Genomic DNA, 19,541 nt, shown 5'->3' with positions numbered 1-19,541 from the left:
TCAAAATGGAGCTATACATAATCATTAAGACATGCTAGCTTCTCTGTTCCCAACTAATTAATGGGGTAGCTTTTTCCGTCTCCACTCTTCAGCAAGCTATCAGCAATACCTAAACTTTGATTCTTACATTAACAGAACATTGGGGTTTTTTTAGCTCTGCGGAAAGAAGCAGTTTGCCAGAAGGCTTCTTTAATTTCAGTTGAGGGAATGGGTAAGTGCTAGTTCACGCTCCAAATAAAAGCCCTTTCAGCAAAACAGCCTCAAGTACTCTCAGGGAACATTGAGGCAAAAGATATACTGTTTTTCAAAGACATTAATTTCATATCAAGTGGTATAACATGAAGAACAGCTTTGCGGAGGCATCCTTCATCTTCAAGTACATACATGCTTCTGCATCACAAGAACATACAGGATAAAGGATTAATTCTGCCTGGATCTTTCGACACATCCTGGAAACAGCATTTTCAGAAAGTATCAGAGATTAGCATTTATGCACGTGATTTGTTCATGAACTTAATTCTTAGATTCACTGAGATGACTACATGGATTTCATGGAGTTACACAGCTATTAAGACATTTTACCCATGTCACCTTTGAGCAGATATCATACATATACATTCTATTACAGCAAAACTGATTCCTAGCCATTTGACAACTGAAGAGCACACAACAAGCTGAGCCTGAATGTCAGTGTGAATAGTTTAAATGAGTTCTTTAAGATCATGACAGAAAAATCATTTCATAATGGAGACCAGAATCCTGTTCTTACAGTCTAGTAGCTGCCTGAAAACAGTAAAAAAAAAATTCATTTAAAATAAGGCACAGATACTAATGACTTAATGTTTAATACTGTATTATTGATGCTGTCAAAATACAACTTTTGGCAGTTAAAAATAATGCATTATTTTATTAGATACTTCTCAATAACGATCCTCAAGTCAATCTTACCTTGCCACTAGAACAAAAGCACCATCCACAGTTAGGATTTGGTAGATCCATGGCCACATGCAGAATTCATTATAAGCCCATGTATTTACATCTACAGTCAAGCTGGATTTTTGAATACTAGTGTATTTCACTTTAATCAATTACAATGATTAATTCTTGTATTATCAGAAATAAATGGCCATGCGTTACTTCATTTTGTCTATTAAAAAACAGGAGAAAAGATCTGAGTTTCCATCACCTTTACAATATTCTCCTTGAAGAATTATCTAAGTTTCAGCAATTGCTACCCAAATTATGAAGCTAGTCTTTATGCTCCTTTTACATTTAAGTGCTCAACAGAACAGTAAAGTAATAAAAGAACATCATCATACTGTAAGTTCCTTTACATTTTTAATTGACAACAAGAACATTTGAAAAGTAGTAACTTCCATCTCAAACTCTTCTGAGCGTGAAATATCTCTAATGGTACGTAACAAATCTAGCAAAAAGAATTTGGCTATGGGCATATCTTGAGATTGTCCCACAGAGTTCTCAGTTTTGGGATGTCCCAGAAACTCTTCCCTGTAGCTGACTGCCCTGGGAAGCGCAAAACCTTTGGTGGTTTAAAGAATATTCAAATAACCAAAAGCACCAAGTTCTGATGACAGATTCCTAGTTGGCCTTCAGAAGTCAGCAAAGTGATATGTAAATTAAATACAAAATGAAGCAACAAGAGGCCTAAAGCTGTTGACCACTACAAGAGTTTAAAATTCATTTATTTCATCTGTAAAGCAAAAACCACTTGGGGCTATCAAAAGACTTTTCTCCTGCACATCAGTAAAAGTGCATATGCTTAATGCTAGGTATGAAAACAACCCTTGTAAGTACTTAGTTTTTTTAAGGAAGTAGACTATTTGGTGATACATGCTGTGCATGTATATTTATGTTTTAAGTGAACAGCTGGCACTTCATAAGTTTTAACTGGAAAAACATGCTTCCTAATCACAAAATAAAAAGGCAATAGCAAGCCTAAAATCAAAACTCCCTCAGAGCTATTAAGCTATAGCTTCTAAATTAAAACAGTACAGGACAGCAATAGGACAGTAAAAGACTTTATAGCTGTATTTTCAATGCTATTGTTGGTATGAATTTGCCATCACTGATCAGGCTAGAACTTGATTAATTTTGCAAAATCTCTTTGTCAGTTTCTTAAAGGAGGTAGTATAAAAAGGGTGCGATTTGAATAACATGGCCTCATCTGGCTGTAAACATTTCAAACAATAGACATAAATATCTATGATAAAAAGAACTGTGGAAAAGATTATTCTAGAAATTGTTTTTATGAACTTGAAAAGAAAAAACAGTAGATACATTTAATATATTTACTTGTTTGCATGTAGTTTAAATGATACAGAATGAGATTACTGTGTTAGAAATCCACATACAATATAAAAACATTTGTTAGACATAAATTCACCATTCTGCTGACATTTGCAATAACTGTTTATCCAAGCTTACTTCAGGTATTTATAATATTTGTCATACATGAATTTTTGTATATGTGCAATGTTTCATTAACTACACAATGTGAAACCCTGATTTTTGTAGTTTTTCATCACAATCTGAACACAATAGCTATCTGCATCTTAACACATTGGCTTTTTGAAACACTAGTAATTAAGGCATCTTTGCTGTATAGTTTCTCAATAGTGCAAACAAAAATGTCTTTAATAACTTGATTAAAACATAAGTAATTGAATATTCTGAAGGTTTTTTTTAATGTAATTGGAAGATAGTTGTGCATTTTGGAGTTCTCGTGAAAGAAACATTTAAAAGCTCTTAATGCTGATTGCTTTTGTTGGTTCCTTATAACTGGTTCTGCTGTCTTGTCTTCATAACAGTGTAATTCATCTTCTTTTATGCAATGTTGTAGTAAAATACAGTAGCATTTAAATGAATACCTAGTAACTGAGTGAATCCCAAATGCAGCAAAGGCATACAGTTTTCATAGTGCACTTTCACCTCACTGAAGTAAAAGTTGCTCCTACTAGACATTTTTCCACTTCAATGTGAAGTAGATTGTTAGGATTTTGTTAGTGGTTTCATTAAACAGCTTGACAGTTCAGTTCTCTTCTGCCAGTATTTCTCAAAAGGCTTTCAGAAACAGTACGTATTTCAGAGATACTTTAGGGGATTGTTTCACCACATAAGCACACAGTTTCCCAATCATGTCAGTGTAGCTGTAATAAATAAGCATTTACATCCTAGAAGGAAAAAAAGGAGAAAGCGTTTGTCACATTACTGATAGCTGTAACATGGACTGTGTGTCTGAGGCAGGGTAACCAATCAGGACCATAATACAAGAATAATTATGTTTAGGCCAAATTTCAGAACAAGTTATCTTCAACTTCCAAGATGACTTTCAATTAATGCTTTCAATAGCATTTCTTTGTATACTAAAAAGCCTGCGAGAACAGTGGGATTGTTTCCAAAGCCATCAATTTAGTCTGTTTTTCCTCTGCTCCCTGCATGCACAGGAAAGAAAATCATCATCATGAGATCATGTATTTGAAACATGTTTATTAAGAGTGATATTCCTTCACCCCATCCCTCCAACATTCTTGTACTACTCCTTTCACTCCTGACTTGTTCAGGTGGCCTTGGTCACAATCTATCCTGATACACATTAAGTAGGCAGCAAATGAACAGAAAGGTAACCTGAATCCTAAAGAAACAAACTGACGCTGGCTATAACTGCTACGTTGATCTACCAGCAGAACTAGGCAGTCTATATTACAAGCTCCCATTGCTCCAGTTGGGAGTTAGAACTCAATTCTGCATCCCTACTGATTGAAACTCTGCAATAAGTTTGTAATTATCCTTGTAGAAACATAAAAATTGAAGTCAGATATGCACAGCAGTCCCAGAAGAACAAGAAATAACTTATCTGTTTGATACATCAAAGTGACAAATTCTGTAGCCATAGAATTATAGATTCCACAAAGCTCCTTCAGATATAAGTAAAGCATGCAACCTCCAAGTTCTTTTCAAGTTCACTCAAATCCTGCAAGTGTCTGCTTTAAGTCCTTTCTCACTGTCTACCTTCCTCAGGTCCTGCCATGTGCAGAGGTTTCTTACTCAGTGTAACTTTGAGGTGCCCAACCTCAGAAAGCCATGTTTACAGAGGTAAGTATCATGAGCAGCAAATCATGCATTTACCAGACACCCTCATTACGTGACCGATACCACAACGTACCGAGAAAGGCAAACAGGGATTCACTTCAGATAGAGACTCTTCTGCTCTCCACAAACTCATCATTTTCTAAGCATTAAGTCAGCGGTAAGTTTTAGAATTTAGTACGTTGTCACTTGCCCCAGTCACCCGATGTGCAAATGCTAACAACATCGCTGGGCTAAGATTCTCCACGCTGCTTTACACTTACAACAATGGGTACAGTAGATTTCAGAGAAAACATCTGTCCTTTCACAGTCTACCTACTCATCTGGGCCCTTTTTTACATCAATTTTAAGGCTTATTACTATTAGCTATTTTATTATTAAGGAGATGCTTTCTCTGTAAAGAAAAAAAAGGATAAAAAAATTCATTGTTAGCATTCTAAACCACACTACTATTAGCACAGGGAATACACTCCAGGCTTCTGTAAAAATTGTGCAAAATACTTGAACACTAGTAGAAAATAAAGGTGTTTCTATCCATCAATAGTTCAGCGTAAATAACATCAAATGAGAGGAATACTGCAAGTGATACAGCTATGTTCTTTACTAAACACAACTGGAACTGGATTACCTTAGCTATATTACCAGTATATCCTGGAACCAGAGTAAGATGATTCTCCTGTTCCCATAATCCACTTAATTGTTGTTTTAAAATATGAATATTTCTGAAAAAGAATGAATACTTTATAACATATATACTACATTCCAGTAGACTTTGACTGAAACATATGATTAATACTGCATATAGACTTTGTATGATAGATATTGCCACAATATCTGAAAAATTTTGATCCAACTTCTACAGCATTTGTATAACCCCCCGACAGTTTATTCTACATGTATTAAAACTCCAGTAAAAAAACCAAAAAACATGACAATCCTTAAAGTTTCCAAACACCAGCTGTGTCTTAAGAACAGAGGAACTTAAGTACTTTTTAGGTTTTACTTTCAAATTATGAGTACATTTTTTTCTCTTGTAGGTAAGGTGTGCTCCTACTGATCAAAGTTAAAACAGATTGAGATGGAACAAGCTACGGAAACACATTTAAATATTTCCCAATACTATACTCACCCATCCTCTGCCTTTTCTGTATGTGCAGATAGTTCTGACCACCATCTTTTAATGACAGCCTGAAGCCAGTTTAAACCAACTATCACATATCTGTAACAACATATTTTACACATTATGCTTTTTCTCCCCCCCCTCCTCCAATATCTACAGGTCAGCTAAAGTGTCAAGACAAATTGGTAAGCAACTTAGAAAGCAGTGTTTTTTATTCTGGAAGACAAAATCTGGACAAATTGGCAAGTTGAAATACTTGCCCATGTTTTCAATTTCAAAGTGGTAAACTGAAGCTCTTGTTTTCAGGCAAAATACCTGAAGAATTTCTTTTTCAATTTTGCCTTGATTTCATGTTATAAAGCATATTAAAACCTCAGTGCTATTCTGTTTTACTGTTTAGGATAAACAAATCTGCATAAGGGCAAAGCCAGTCCCCCCCGGTCCTTAACCTTACAGAAAAGAGTTTTTGCACCACTGGTTTGTTAAAGCAGAAAGGTTCACAGGAAAGCTCCCCTTCAGGTAGGTGTTCCCTGAGAAAGGCAGGGTTGGGAGAAGGGGCAGAGGGAACAAGAGTCAGAGGACTGAACACCATTAATTTCTAGGGCATTGCATAGCCAGGAAGCAATTGTGTTTCGAAAACATCCAAAACTGATACTTACTCTTCATATTTGCTTTTAAGCAGTGATTTCACTAAAGGCAAAAGATCTACACAGCAGCCAACTGAAATATATGGTTTTTCTTCCTGTAAACTTAAAAAACCAAGATGATTCAGAAGTGCTTGAACTTCAGCGTGGTTATAGCAGTCTCTTATCCCCCACTTCTTTTTGTCTGTACCTGTTTGTAAGCACAGGAAGGCAGTCTACTACTACTCCAAGATCCTGTATCCTAGAAACATTAAGAATAAAATCAGAAATGTTACTAGTAGAGCATAGGTTGAAGTATATGCTTCCACTATGATTTAAAGAATAACAAAGTTACAACATTTAAGGAACCCTTAAAAATACTGCAGCATATTTGGGACTGTTACCACTTCAAGAATATAAAAGACGACACTCAGTTTACCTGACTAAGTAGGCTACCAGTTCACTTATACTTCTCCTTTTCCAAAAGGTTAAAGCTACGTTCAGCCTCAGATTCCTGCTGAAAAGAACTTGAGCCATAGTTTCATGGTCCTGAGAAACCTGTATATTTTTTGAAAATATAAAAGAAGTTTACTACAAGTTAAGTAGCCAGCAACAACACAATAAGCTGCTCTAATATAGTAATTTAGTATATGAAAATATACTTTCCTACCTGTATGCTGATGAGTTTGTTTTAGAAATTTAACTAACAATGGCCTTAAAAACACAAATTCACCTTAAATAGGGCACAAATAGATTAAGACTACTTTACCCAAAAGCTACAAGAATAAGGTCTGTAGACACCTAAAGAGAGGTATCTAATAATTAAATAGAGCATTCATGAGCATCAACCTATAATACCAACTTCGAGAACTTTTTACTTAGATGCTTATTAATTTTGAGAACTTTAACAATTTAGACACAAGTAATTACATGTGTTATTCTGAACTTTGACAGAAAAGGTTGATTTCTGAAAAAAGCTTGTTCTCAGAATGAAGTTTAGGTATTTTAGTAAAATCCTGGATTGGGATGAACACTGCAGAGCCACCCACATCTCTCAAAGCAGTTAAACAGTCATCTGTGGCCAGTGATCTGGTCTTTAGTTTCTCAGAGGACGAATCTTCCCCAGTCTTCATTTCTTTACCCTTCTTCCTGCAACCTCTTTATTCTAGCTATTCTGCTGCTTTGTTCCTTGAAACCATCAAATTCAATGGAGTGCAAGAGTGTCACAGACTTGTACCTCCCACCCACTGGACTCTCAGGGCTCTCTTCGTGGCAGCCCACACTTACAGTACCATGAAAAGACAGCATGGGGATAGTCTTCGATCTTATCTTCCCTGCCATGCCTCACTTTAAACACCTGCAAGCCTCAATGGGTAACAAACATCTATGGTGACAGAAATAGAAACTTCAACATTAAGGGACTTAAATGGCCTTCACTGTCACAAAATCTGTTTCATTTAAATATCTGACCTTTTAGCCAGTTTCAGAAGCCCTGAAAGCATTCACTGGGTTTCATCAAGCAATCTTAACAAGAAATGGTCTTATACAAACACTTAAGTTAGTTTCATACACACTAAGCTGATACTACTATTGAAAATGGTCCTATCCTACCTCACCAGCTTATTCCCATCCATACACTAACACTTTCATAAACATGCATGTGGCCATGAGTCATGCCAGATCATGAAACCTAACCAGGTCAAAACAACGTTTTCCTTCGGTGCTGGTACAATTTTAACCCAGACTAGCCTGGCAGATCTGAGTTTCTGTGCTGACACAAACATGGGGAAAACTGACAGGACTACTACTGTTGGCAACTGTATCAATGTAACTGACAGATAAAGACTGTAGATCACAAGACCTGAGCCAATCTGTATGTTAAGAAAATTAATCTCTTTGAAAACTTTCACAGCTAACCACACAAAAAACCTACCAGGAATACTTTTTAAAAAAATATTATTTTAAAGTAAAATTTCTTTAAACTCTACTTACCTCTGAAAAAAATCCACTATATTTGGATGAGGGGCCTTCTGTTTGAGATGAGCCAGAGTCACTAGAATTCAGCAAGTGTGTACGACTGTTGTGCAGTTTTGCTGGCAGATTCCCTGCACAAGCCAGTTCATTTTCTTTATTTGCCATGTCACAGCCCCTGGATTTAGGGAACTGTTTCTTTCCGTAACAAGGCTTTGGAGTATAACAATGGACTTTTCTTTTACAATATACTACTTTGAAAAGAGAGAGGGGACTGGTCACCGTTTTTCCAACTGTTATTCTGCAATAATAAAGTGGTATGTTAGTGAAGGTTGCTCTAAACCTAAGCAATACTTTGTGTTAAGTTAAAATATAACATTATGAATTCCGCAGTCAACTTGCAGGTTACTTAAAACATTTTATCCCCAAGATAACCTAAATGTCATGAAGGTGTATCAGAAGTAAGAGCTACCACCAATATTTTTCTCCTGCTTTTATTAATGCGGAGACTTATTATTATGGAAGTGGACACAAGAGCCAAGTACTGTCAGTAAAATTAAGACCTATCTTCCATTTGTGTCTGCTTGGGTGTTGTAATAGTTTTAAACCACTTCTTCCTCCCTGCCTCCGTCTCACTTGAAACTCAGACTCTACACAGCACAGCCTTCCTACCTGTTTGTGTACAAAGCCAGCTGTTTTGGAGATTTCTTACCCTGGGAGAAAGGGAAGAGAGAATAAAAAAGCTTTATTACTAAAAAGGCTCAAACATTCCCACAGTTTGTCAAAAAGAAGTCCTGCTTTACCTTGGCCTAAGTTTACCACAGATTCCCTTCCACCCACTCTTCCTATTCTGCAACTAAAGCACGGCTACATTAGTCTTCCTATAATCTTCAAGTATTTCAGTGACCTATAGATGGACTAGCTCTGCCACAGCTGTCCTTGGAGCACCACGCTCAGCTATAGGCTTAGGGTATCTTTGGCAAGAGAGGGGATTGTGACATCAGAGAGATTCTTTAGTTACTAGCAAACTAAAAACTGTGACTAATATAAAGAGACTACTGGAATCGGATGGCAAAACTGCATTACTTGTCTCACACATACATTTAAAGGCCCATAATACAGCAGATGCTAGTATTGGGAAGGATGACAGCAGAACATCTCCCAACCAAAGCACAACAGAAAAAAAAAAATCAAGACTGCTGTAGACAACACCAGCTTGATTATCCTGAATTCACACATATGAAACAGATTAGCACCCTGACACCAATTAGGTTGCACAGCACAGTGATATCCCAGAGGAATCACAAAATTCATTCAAGGTTGTGACACACAGATTAGAAAAACCTTTGCATGTAATGAAGATGAGTTGAATTGTGACATTCTGGCCTACCTTTTTTTCATTAGTAAACAAATTATTAAAAATAAAAAAGCACTAAGATGCTCAAGTTAGAAATATGTATTTTCATATAAACAGGTTATATACTGCAGGCATTTCCACTTGAAAAATTATACTACTGTTAACATTTATGTTGTGTACATCAACAAAACAATACTATGATTTTTTTTGGTAACACCGAGTCATAAAAAAATCATGTGGGTTTTAATACATAATTTCAATAAACAGACATAGATGATATTGGCATATTCACCACTGTTTAAAGTGATCTTACAGTAAGTTTACCTCCCTAGTACTTCCTCTGTACTCCACCGCCTTACTTGCTATTCAGCCAGTAACACAGGTAACAGGTTTGAGAAAATGTTTCCGACTAGCAAGAATCCAGTGAAAGTACACGTTACTAGTCAATGTGGTAGATAGAGCTGTACGATAACAAGATGACAGGTCCATTTCAATGCAGGTATTTCACCTACCCCACCTCTCACTTGTGCCATGTAGCTCTCTTGGCAAGAGAGAACTTTTTGATGATAGAATTGCTCTATTGAAACAGTTCTTGGCTAGACTGCAGAAAAGTAGGCGTGAGTAAAATCGTATCAGTACCTACTGCTCACGTGGACGATACGATGCATGTATCTGTGTAGTCACTGCCTGTGCCTATTATAATGCACAGTTTTCATAATATAATCGCTGTTCAAGCTAAAGTTTTATTGCACATCTGAACATGAAATGCCCAATAGTGCTGTGCTTCTAGTTTTAGACTGCTCAGAACTATGAACTTGTTTGAATGTTTACTTCAGTTTCATCAGAGGACATTAAAAAAAACCCAAACAACTTACCTCCTTCATGATCTTTTTAGTGGAAGGAGAGATTCTTTTTCTGGGAAGATCAATGGGATGACCTTCAATATGCAATACTTTCTGTTTTCTAACATTGTGGGCTTCAGATGCCATAATCTCTCAAATCCCTGTTTTCAAGGGAAAGATAGTTATATTTTCCTAAAACATTCAGTCAACTTTTTTCAAATGCAGCTGGCAAAACCAGTTAAGACAGCTCAACTATTCACAAGATGTTTCATCATATAAATAATCAAGATATCATCCTTTAGCAAATGTTAGCTGGAGGCCTTATCATTAGTAACATGCTGATGAGCACTTCAAAATTCCCATTTAGTTTTCCAAAAGGGAACAAAACTAAGCCCGCCCCAAAGAAGCAGAAGCAGAGATCTTATTTTTCAGACCAGCTTAGTACACCTGCACTGAGGGGTACCATACAGACAAGAATAAGGCAATTTATGAGATTCTTTCCTCCACATCTCACACTACATATTTCATCTGCCACCTAGAGAAAAATAATTGGTCCCACAACTGTTTCCAAGTGAGGAAAGGCAGCTAAATAAAAATAATCACCGTTTTTCAGGAAGAAGGCAAACTTCATCAAAATAGCAAAGGTAAAAAAAATGGAAGTGAAAGATCTCCCCTTAATTTATTGGCAAATCCAACTCCCCGCCCATTTTTCTCAGCATGTAACTTCGACTATTTTTCATATTAAAAAAAAAGTCTTTATTTCACAGTTAACCAGTACGAAAATGTCTAAAGTTCTTTGTCTTGAAGTATGCAAATACTTCTACAAGAATCAAAACCAAGATTGAGACAGTTGTACATATGGTTTTTCATTCTGTGTAAGTGATTCAGCAAATCCATTGCTTGAGACTGGATTCACAAACTACATCATGGAGCACTATTCTTAAAATGTTTAAAAAAAACCATCCTACCTTACTTTTAGAACCCAACCATTTGCTCTAATTTTATTGTTTTTCCCCTAAATCACAAGACTCTGGTCCTAACGTGAATGCCCCAATCTCTCCCCTCCACCTTTAGTACCAACAGTCCTATCCATTTTCCTCTATGTAGCAGATTTATCCCACATCAAGAACTTCAGTATTTAAAACAGTAAGACACTGAGCACTGAAAAAGCCAGATGGGAAACAGCTTATTAGCCACAGAAGATCTTTCGATGCAAGTTACTAAAGGCCATCAAATAAAACAAACAGGTGGCAGGCTCAAAACAAAGTAGAAGGTATATTCTCCACATAATGCATATTAAATTCCATATTGTAGGATACAGTGGAAGCAAAAAAAAAAAATCTTCAAATGCTTCAGTTTTCTTTAGAACAGGATCAGTACTGAAGAATCTCATTTGAGGTCTCTCACAAAAAGGAAGATTTACTGACAGAAACCCTTACCCTGTTAGATGGGAACACGGAGCCCTCAGACCAATGACTTCAGCAAGCATTGCAAATGGCAGCATTATTTAGGACAAGACCTTTAACAGTTGGTGGTCCATACTTTTCCAGATACAAGACTGGCTTAAGACTGGTTCATTAACTTGACTCTTTCCCTGCATACTATTGGATGGTGACAGGATAGTTGTCACCCTGTGAGCTCTCCACACTTCCAGCCACCAGGCTTATAAATAAATAGTAAAAAAGTATTTCCCTCCCCCCCCCCCCCCCCGAAATTTAGAAGAAACCACAGGAACAACAAACAACTTCTCCTCTGCTTATCAGAGTGGTTGAAACCACTTTTTGGACTCAAAATGGGCTGTATATTAAAATTTGAACTTGGAGCACAACACAACAGCAAACAACTGAACCTTTGAAGAAAAGCCCAACCCAACAACCCTAAAATCCAAATAAATCCAGCCTCATATTCAGGCTAATGATGAAAAGCCCAACCCAACAACCCTAAAATCCAAACAAATCCAGCCTTATATTCAGGCTAATGATGAAGGCAGAAAGCTAGGAGGACTTGGAAAAGCCTTCATCCCCTGATTAAGAACATTGCTGAGAGGAAAGCAATAAATTCTAGAAGAATAGGGAAGCCAACCTGCAACCACCAGAGCTAAACCCCACAGAATCATCCTGTCAGATGCTAAAAAACCCATAATCTCTGTTCCTGAAGAATCATTTTTGCAACTACTCCTGTGACACACTGACAGCTTACAACTCTTCTTGCAGAAGAGTGACCTCTCCTTACTTGCTTGTTTAATAAATGATCTCAAACTACCCTCCTCTTTCATGTTAAGCAGTTAGCGAGAATCTGATCTCCAACATACAAGACAGCACTGTTAAACTAGAATGCTTTTTACTTAATAGAAGTGTAAAATATCAGAAGGGCAGAAAGAAATGTCTTACCAAGGAAACTCAATTAGCATATCAATGTTTAATATTGGGCTCTAAAGAGCCTAAGATAACATCTCAAAATACCTGAACTGGAGATATCTGAACTGGAAAGAGATTATCCTGGAGGGAAAGAAGTTCCCTACAAAAAGTTGAACATGTTCAAGAGAAAAATGAAGAGAATTACATACTTTGACAAATTTGGTATAGGAACATAATGCCCCCTTAACCTCCCAGTTGAAACAGGAAAAGACAACAAAACTATCAATGCTTTCTTTAAGAAAGACTGGGAACAGAGACCCAAAAGGCCAACAGATGATCAGATATGAAGGAACATCTGATGAAGTGAAGTAAAATTCTTACACCTGTGTTCACTATCCTACAGTTTAGAGAGGTTTCCATAGTTTAACCTGTTTTGTGAGGGTCTCTGACAATGCAGAAGCAGCAGGGAACATACAAGCAGTAATGAAATAGCTGTGTTGTTAACCAAGGTGCAGAACCTCTCCCCTTGGAGCTGACAAAGCACCTAAAGAAATCACGTGTGGAAAATACAGTCAGTATTTAAAGATGGCCTCAAGGAAGATCCAGACTGACATCTGTGTTGTGCAAATTAGTAAACAATGTAATCAAGAATAGAACTAGTGGACGCAAACAAATAATATATTGGGAAAGATTCAACCTGGCTGTTGTGAAGGCAAGTCCTGCCCTGCAAAATTAACGGAATCCTTTGAGAGTATGAGGTAGTACAACATGGATAAAGGACAGCTAAATGATAGTCTACGTGAGATTCAAAAGAGCTTTCGGAAGTCCCTCACTTAAATCTCTTGAGGAAACTAAGCAACCGAGTGATAAGAGGGAAAGTTTTTGCATGGAGAAATAGCTAAGAAACAGTGATAAACTGTCTAAGCAGTGCCGACACTGAACAAGGCCACCACAGGAATCCCACAGAAAATCTGCATTGGTTCATGCTGTTTGATATATTCATAAATTACCTCAAAGAAGATGAGTAGTTAAATGACCAAGACTGTTGACAATACAAAGTTATACCAGACACTGAAGATGAGGACTAACTGAAGAATTAGAGAAGGACTGTGCTGTACAATAAGCAGAAGCAATGATTATATATTAACGCGAAGCAAAGTCTCCAAGCATAAGGAAATTTTGGGTTCCCATATAGAATCACAGGCTCAGAGCTAAAAACTGCCACCCACAACAAGATCTGGATATATGACAGTTTACTTTAGATTGTTTGGATTGCTCAATGCTCCATATGGATCAATAAATAGAAAAATAAACAGAACACTGTTGTGACAGTGTCTAGAACTAATTTGTGCCTGTATTTCAAATACTGAGTGCAGGTTTAGTCCTCTTCCCTTCAAAAAACAAACCCAAAATCAAACAAAAAACTCAAACCAAAAAAACTCAAAAGACTTCTGAGTAAAGTAAAAAAGAGGTCAGACAAAGGCAAGTTAAAAAAAGTATTGAATACCTTCCAAACAATCAACAACTGAATAGATCAGGCCTTTTCAGTCTGGAAAAGAGGCTACGTATAGTAGAGAGGGGAAATAAGACAAAGACCTACAAAATGAATGGCTTGAAGAAGTTGCATAGATTGTTTGCTATCTTGCCCAATATAGGAATGAAAGGGCAAAAGACACTAGCTGAAGGCAAGCTCGAAACTACCAAAAGGGGGTGGCTCTTTGTGCAAATTATAATCAAGCTGAACTTGCCACAGGATGTTGTTGACCCAAATGTTGACATGGGTTCCAGGGTAGACTGCAAATTCGTAAAAAAGAAATAACACTGAAAGTGATTAAATATAGAAACGCAATCCAGGTAGCACAGACACAGAGCAGAACACGAGCAGAAGAATCTGGTACATCCAAACCTAATGATGCTGCAATAAACTTAGTCCACATCTCAAGAAACCTGCTTCCAAAGGCTTAGTAACACATGATAAAATGCTAGCTGGCCAGCAATTAAAGAGACAAATGCTAGAAGATGAAAGGCACTTTACAGGGCTCATTACATCTTTCATTTCCTATCTGCTATCAGATATCATCTAGGGATAGCTAATTAGACACTACCACCCACTGTTACTTTGAGACATGTACAGAGGACTTTTAAACTGGCATTAGATACTAATTTATACGAGATCAAACAACTTATACCTTAACGTCTTGAATTTTTGACAATTCCCTTGTGATGAGTACAGCTAGTTGTATTTGTTCAGAACAATCTGTTATACCATTTCATTAAGGCCAATGCAACTCCTTTGCTTTAGAAAATTTTAAAAATAAACTAAGGATAGAATGCAAGTCCCTTCAGCTCTGCCTTAGCCCTTAATCATACAAGCCTAAACTGTTTTATAACTGTAACAAAGTAGACTGCAAATCTGAACAGAGATGCACAATTTCATTAAGATGATAGGCTCACATTCCACCAATTTACCCCGTCCCATGGGTGACTTCTTGTAGCAGATGCCAGCCCTCCTTCCTCCACCTTTTACTCTCCTCAATTTTCAGGAAACAGAGTAACAACAGCTGTATATACTGATAAGTCAGTTCGTTTGTCCCCACAGTCAACAGACAGTACCTGTGCAAAGTTTTCTTGATGGCTCTACTGCTATTTTCTAACTCTGATCTCTCCCAGATGCAATACAACTCTTCAAGTCATTCCAGAATCAAGCAAAGAAAGTCAGCACTAAAAGGTTTTCAAGTGCATATCTATCAAAACCAAGTATTAACAAACTCTGCCACTCCCTCCCATAGTCCTATGTTCTGGGCATGGCCCCCAGAGAGGAACAAACTTTTCTTCGCATGTTATGTAATCTACACATGTATTAACATAACATTAATTTCTTACAGAACACAGACTGGAGTACTTTGCATGACAGCAAAGCAAATGTAGAATAGCTAGATTTCTTAAGTCATCAGCAAATACCCTTTAAAACATTCTTCCTGTCCTACTCTTTGCCTTAACAGCTATTTTTTCCTGTAGCATACCGCATACACTAGCCATCACAGGTGTTCTTGTGATTCTCCCCCACTCCATATTAAATCAAGTGCAAGTTCAAGGATGACAATATTAGACTCAGATGAAAGAGTTAATTAATTGTTACTCCCCGAGGAGGGGAGTGCATGCTTTGAAAGCATTCAAAATAGGTATACATCAGGGAACCAGTAATGCTCAACTAATTTCACTAATTATTAACAGATTTAAAATGCTCATGAGAAACTTCCAAGAATGGTTATTCCAAATTTACTTCCAAAAGGGTAATTCATCTACAAAAATAAATTAGCACTATCTTATAGTGTAGAAGTGATTCTGTAAGCTTGGCATAGTTTCCTTTCATTTTAACTCTGACAAATGTTACAGAATCCATCTGTCTCTCAGTTTTAGATGGCTTCCACATCTTTTGAATATGAAACAGTTTTTTTTTTTTAAACTCCTTTTTTAGTATTTTATGCCCTGACAGTTCACCAGGTGTTAAATACCAAATTCTCTTAAAAAAAAAAGTGGGGTTCAAGATTTTAAGGAGTATGTTAATGCAAAATTTTTCTGCAACACTATAAAAAGTATGTCTTATATCTTATATGCCAGCAAGACAATTTTTTAACATGCTATACCTGTCAGGCCATTTGTTCCAGTTTAAAGTTCCTTGTGTGGACAAAAATTATAGGAATTACATTAAATTTGCAGTAAAGACAAATACTATTTGAGTAACTAGTTAAATTAAGTTAGCTTATTCCTACAATTTAAGCTCATTTTCCTATTACTCTTACATATGGAATTTGTATGTGGCCCACTGGCACAAGCAGTCAGAACGAACCTCCGAAAATGACCACAGGTCAGAGTGTGGTTGTTTACTGAGGATGAATCCAGGTGTGAATTAGCTCTCCTTGTGGAGCTAATCCAAGAGTCTAATGCTGAACCTTATTCACATTCTGGAAAAAAATTATTTTCTAGAAAAAAGTCAAATAAACAAGTACCCAGTTTTCTGCATCTGGAGGTACCACTTAGATATGTTAAGCTGCCATAAAATAATGTTACTTGTCAGTGTTTTAGTTCTTTCTAAAGTCTTCCTTCACTAATGAAAAGATGCTTTTACCTGTTTATTTTCACTTATGAACACTCCAGGAATAATGAGGTTAGAAAAGCTCTACCATTAAAATTATCCGGGAGTTGTTATATAGGAAATAAAGTTCCAATACACTGAAGCTCCCACATTAATATTTTAAACAAGCTTTAAGGAACTACTCAGTAAATTTTTCTCTACTCATTGCTCAACCCAAAGAGCTTCAAAAACCTGCAACAAGAATTTTAAATTCAAACCCAGAGAAAGACATATTGGAAAACCCCTTCAAGCTCCAAATTTAGTGGAGGCATGGGTACCCACCTCATCCCCACTTGGCTGAACATAGCCTGTGACTACATTTCACATAGCTTGGGATCACACGACTTCTTTCATGTTGCCCTTAAATACACTTCTATTATTGAATGTGGTCTGTTTATAGTATTTTAAAAGCCTTCTCAATTCATACTCAAGCTCCTTACCCTGGGACCAACACACAAAACTGTTAAAATAAAAAAAAAGCTTGCTTAAATTATTCCAATGGAAATATATTGAAAAGAGAAGTTTCAGAAGTGGGTGAGAGAGTATATATACACTACTATAATAATACATATGTACCAGTATACTCACATATCTTTTTTTAAATATGTATACATAAAATACATTAGTAATATTATTTCTAAGATACTATGATGGAGTTCTGAGTTATAAAGTTTAGGAATTCAAACCAATGGTAACTTGAGTTCAATGAAATAATATTACAGACATTTTAACCAAAACTATATGCACTGATAATAAGAAATTAAAGTGACAGCTTTTGACTAGAACAATTTGTTCTTTCCAATCAACAAGGCCAGAGAGGCACTAACCTGCCTTCTGTTATGCTTTAATTCTACTGAAGATGGGTAGCTATTCTTTTCTTCCTTCCCTGATTACAGCCAGAGAATAGAAGGAACAAAAAAACCAAGGGAGTGCAAAAAGCAAAACTCATGTTCCAAGAAAAGATAGAAGAAAGCTGTTTTTAAGCAAACTGACTTAACGTTGCTCCAAAGCACAGCATGTTACAAAAACAGCAACAAAAGGTTTTAAAACTACCTCCCAGTCTCTCTCCTTAACAGATCTCACTATCCAGATTTTTTTTATTTTAGATCTACATTCAACAACATGCCAAACTACTCCAGGGCAACAGTGGAAAAAAAAATCTGAAGGCCTTTTAACAAAGTAATTAATATAGGATCTGATCTCCAAGCATCTGAATTCCCCCCCCCCCCCCATTTTCCCCCCCACTGGAATCTGTCACACCCAGGGAATAAAATCTGTCAGCAGGCCTCACACCCAGCTTGTTATCCTCCCTTTCGGTAGCACTAAAACCTTTCCTACCCTCCTTGCATTTACCTACCATTGCACACGCTTGCTTTGAGTTGCCGGTGATGTCACCATTTTAGAAAAAGACAAAAAACTGCCAGAACTCGCTCGCTGGAGACTGCAACTACTGAAGACAGCTGGGCCGCAGGCCGGCCGGTGGGCGTGGGGGGTCCCCCCGCACCGGCGCAGCCGACGTCTCCGCGGTGCCGGGCGGCGCAGGCAGGGGTGCCGGGCGGGGGAGGCTTGGCGGGGGCCGCCGCGCGTCCCACCGCGCGGGGAGCGGGAAGGAGGCAGCCCCGCTCCCCCACCGGCGGCGGCAGCCCACCCGCAGCCCCCGCCCCCCAGCACCCGGCCCCGGCCCACACGCCGGGCGGGGCGCCCCGGAGCCGCACCTGGCCCCGACGAGGCAGAGCGCGGCCCGGAAGGCGCCGCCCGTCCCGCTCCCCCAGAGCCGGCGGCGAGCGGGGAGGTGGAAGGCCTCGCCGAAGATCCCTCCCGGCCCCGGTTTCTCAGCGGCCGGAGACGCGCCCCGGGCCAAGAGGGGCCCCCCGGCCACTAGGGACCCCGCCCGCGGCCGCCCGGAGCGCCAGCTTCTCGGCCGCGGCCCAGGGAACCCTCACCCTCCCCCTCACTCACCCGCTGCTCATGGTACCGGGCCGGGCCACGCCGAGGGGGGAGGAGGAGGAGCCGCGAAGACCTACCGCCGGAGCCCAGCGCCCAGAGCCTGCGCCATTCAAACGGCGCCGCGCTGCATGCTGGGCCGCGCCGCGCCACGCCCCACCGGCCGCGCCGCGCGGCGCGGGCACGCGGCGCCCTCTGGCGGCCGCGCCGCCGGCGCCTCCCAGGGGCCGAGGGCGCGCCCGCCGAGGCGGCGGTTGCTGCCTCACGCCCCGCCCCGCCCCGCCCCGCCCCGCCTGCCTCCTGCGGCGGGGCCGCTCGATAAGCCTCTTAGGGCCGCTGCCTTCCTGTTTAGCGAGGTCGCTCGTCAGGGCAGGTCTGCCTCCGCCCTGGCGCCCGGGCTGCCGCAGCCGCCCTGCCTCAGGCTTCCTCCGTCCTTCCCGCCTGGCGGCACGCTCCGGCCGTCTGCCGGGCCGAGTGCGCCCCGGGGCCGCCAGCCGCTTGGCCTGACCGTGCCTCACCTGTGCCGGCCGGCTCCAGCTTCTTGTTGGGAAAAGCTCCTCGTCCTCCACCACCTCCCCGCCCGGAGCGGAGCCTCCTCGGGCCCAGGCTGTGTTCAGCCGGCCTCCTCCCTTCCCAGGTTGCGCCCGGTCTCACAGGTCTCGGGCCCTCACGCTGCGGGAGCTCCTGCAGAGAAGGCGGAAAGGCAGGCCACCTCTTAAGCCGGCTCAGCAGGCGTCGTTGCATCAGAACTGCAGCTGTCACTACCGCCGGCGCTGTTGAGTGCGGCGTTGCATTCCAGCTTGGTGCTGCTCAGCGTAAAGAAAGCTTGCTGGTGTCTAATTATCCTTGAATATTTATATTGTATCAGGAACCTTGCAGCCCTCACTCCCCACCGTGTCTGCAGGCTACTAGTGATGAAGCGTGGTTATGAGTGTGCGATGCTCCAACTGGCTGAGAAATCTATGCTAGCTCCAGATCATAGCTGAATCTGAATAGCTTTAGTATTCCTGAGGCTTGGGTGTTACTAAGATTCTCTCTTTGATCTGGTATAACATCTCAGAACATACCTAAAGCCGGTGAGAAAA

At 39.6% G+C, this 19,541-nt stretch overlaps 1 protein-coding gene across 3 annotated transcripts; it reads right to left on the bottom strand.

Moving 5' to 3' along the window:
- Positions 1–829: 829 nt before the first annotated feature.
- KATNBL1 (katanin regulatory subunit B1 like 1) lies at positions 830–18,558 on the bottom strand. Of its 3 annotated transcripts, none has more exons than XM_076344895.1 (10): positions 18,472–18,558; positions 10,054–10,181; positions 8,494–8,534; positions 7,843–8,122; positions 6,290–6,408; positions 6,062–6,112; positions 5,887–5,976; positions 5,237–5,326; positions 4,736–4,829; positions 830–3,191 (listed from the first exon to the last, which is right to left on the bottom strand). In XM_076344895.1, the coding sequence occupies exons 2-10, from the start codon at positions 10,165–10,167 to the stop codon at positions 3,159–3,161; spliced, it is 912 nt and encodes a 303-aa protein (XP_076201010.1). In that variant the 5' UTR covers positions 10,168–10,181; positions 18,472–18,558; the 3' UTR covers positions 830–3,158. The 3 variants fall into 3 exon arrangements, with proteins under 3 accessions (XP_076201010.1, XP_076201011.1, XP_076201012.1); XM_076344896.1 differs by lacking the exon at positions 18,472–18,558 and adding an exon at positions 17,870–18,004; XM_076344897.1 differs by lacking the exons at positions 830–3,191; positions 4,736–4,829 and having other exon boundaries at positions 4,924–5,326.
- Positions 18,559–19,541: the final 983 nt, after the last annotated feature.

The sequence above is a fragment of the Aptenodytes patagonicus genome, chromosome 7, assembly GCF_965638725.1.
Source record: "Aptenodytes patagonicus chromosome 7, bAptPat1.pri.cur, whole genome shotgun sequence".
NCBI classification, from domain to species: Eukaryota; Metazoa; Chordata; class Aves; order Sphenisciformes; family Spheniscidae; genus Aptenodytes; species Aptenodytes patagonicus.
This window is presented reverse-complemented; position numbering and strand designations above follow the sequence as displayed.

Bases quoted from the DNA above. Each gene is read 5' to 3' on its own strand.
- KATNBL1 (XM_076344895.1), bottom strand. From the start codon at position 10,167: ATGGCATCTGAAGCCCACAATGTTAGAAAACAGAAAGTATTGCATATT. The intron at 6,113-6,289 runs GTAAACTGAGTG...TAATGTTTCTAG, and splicing joins CTGGTAGCCTACTTAGTCAG to GATACAGGATCTTGGAGTAG. The intron at 5,977-6,061 runs GTACAGACAAAA...TGGTTTTTTAAG, and splicing joins CTTCCTGTGCTTACAAACAG to TTTACAGGAAGAAAAACCAT.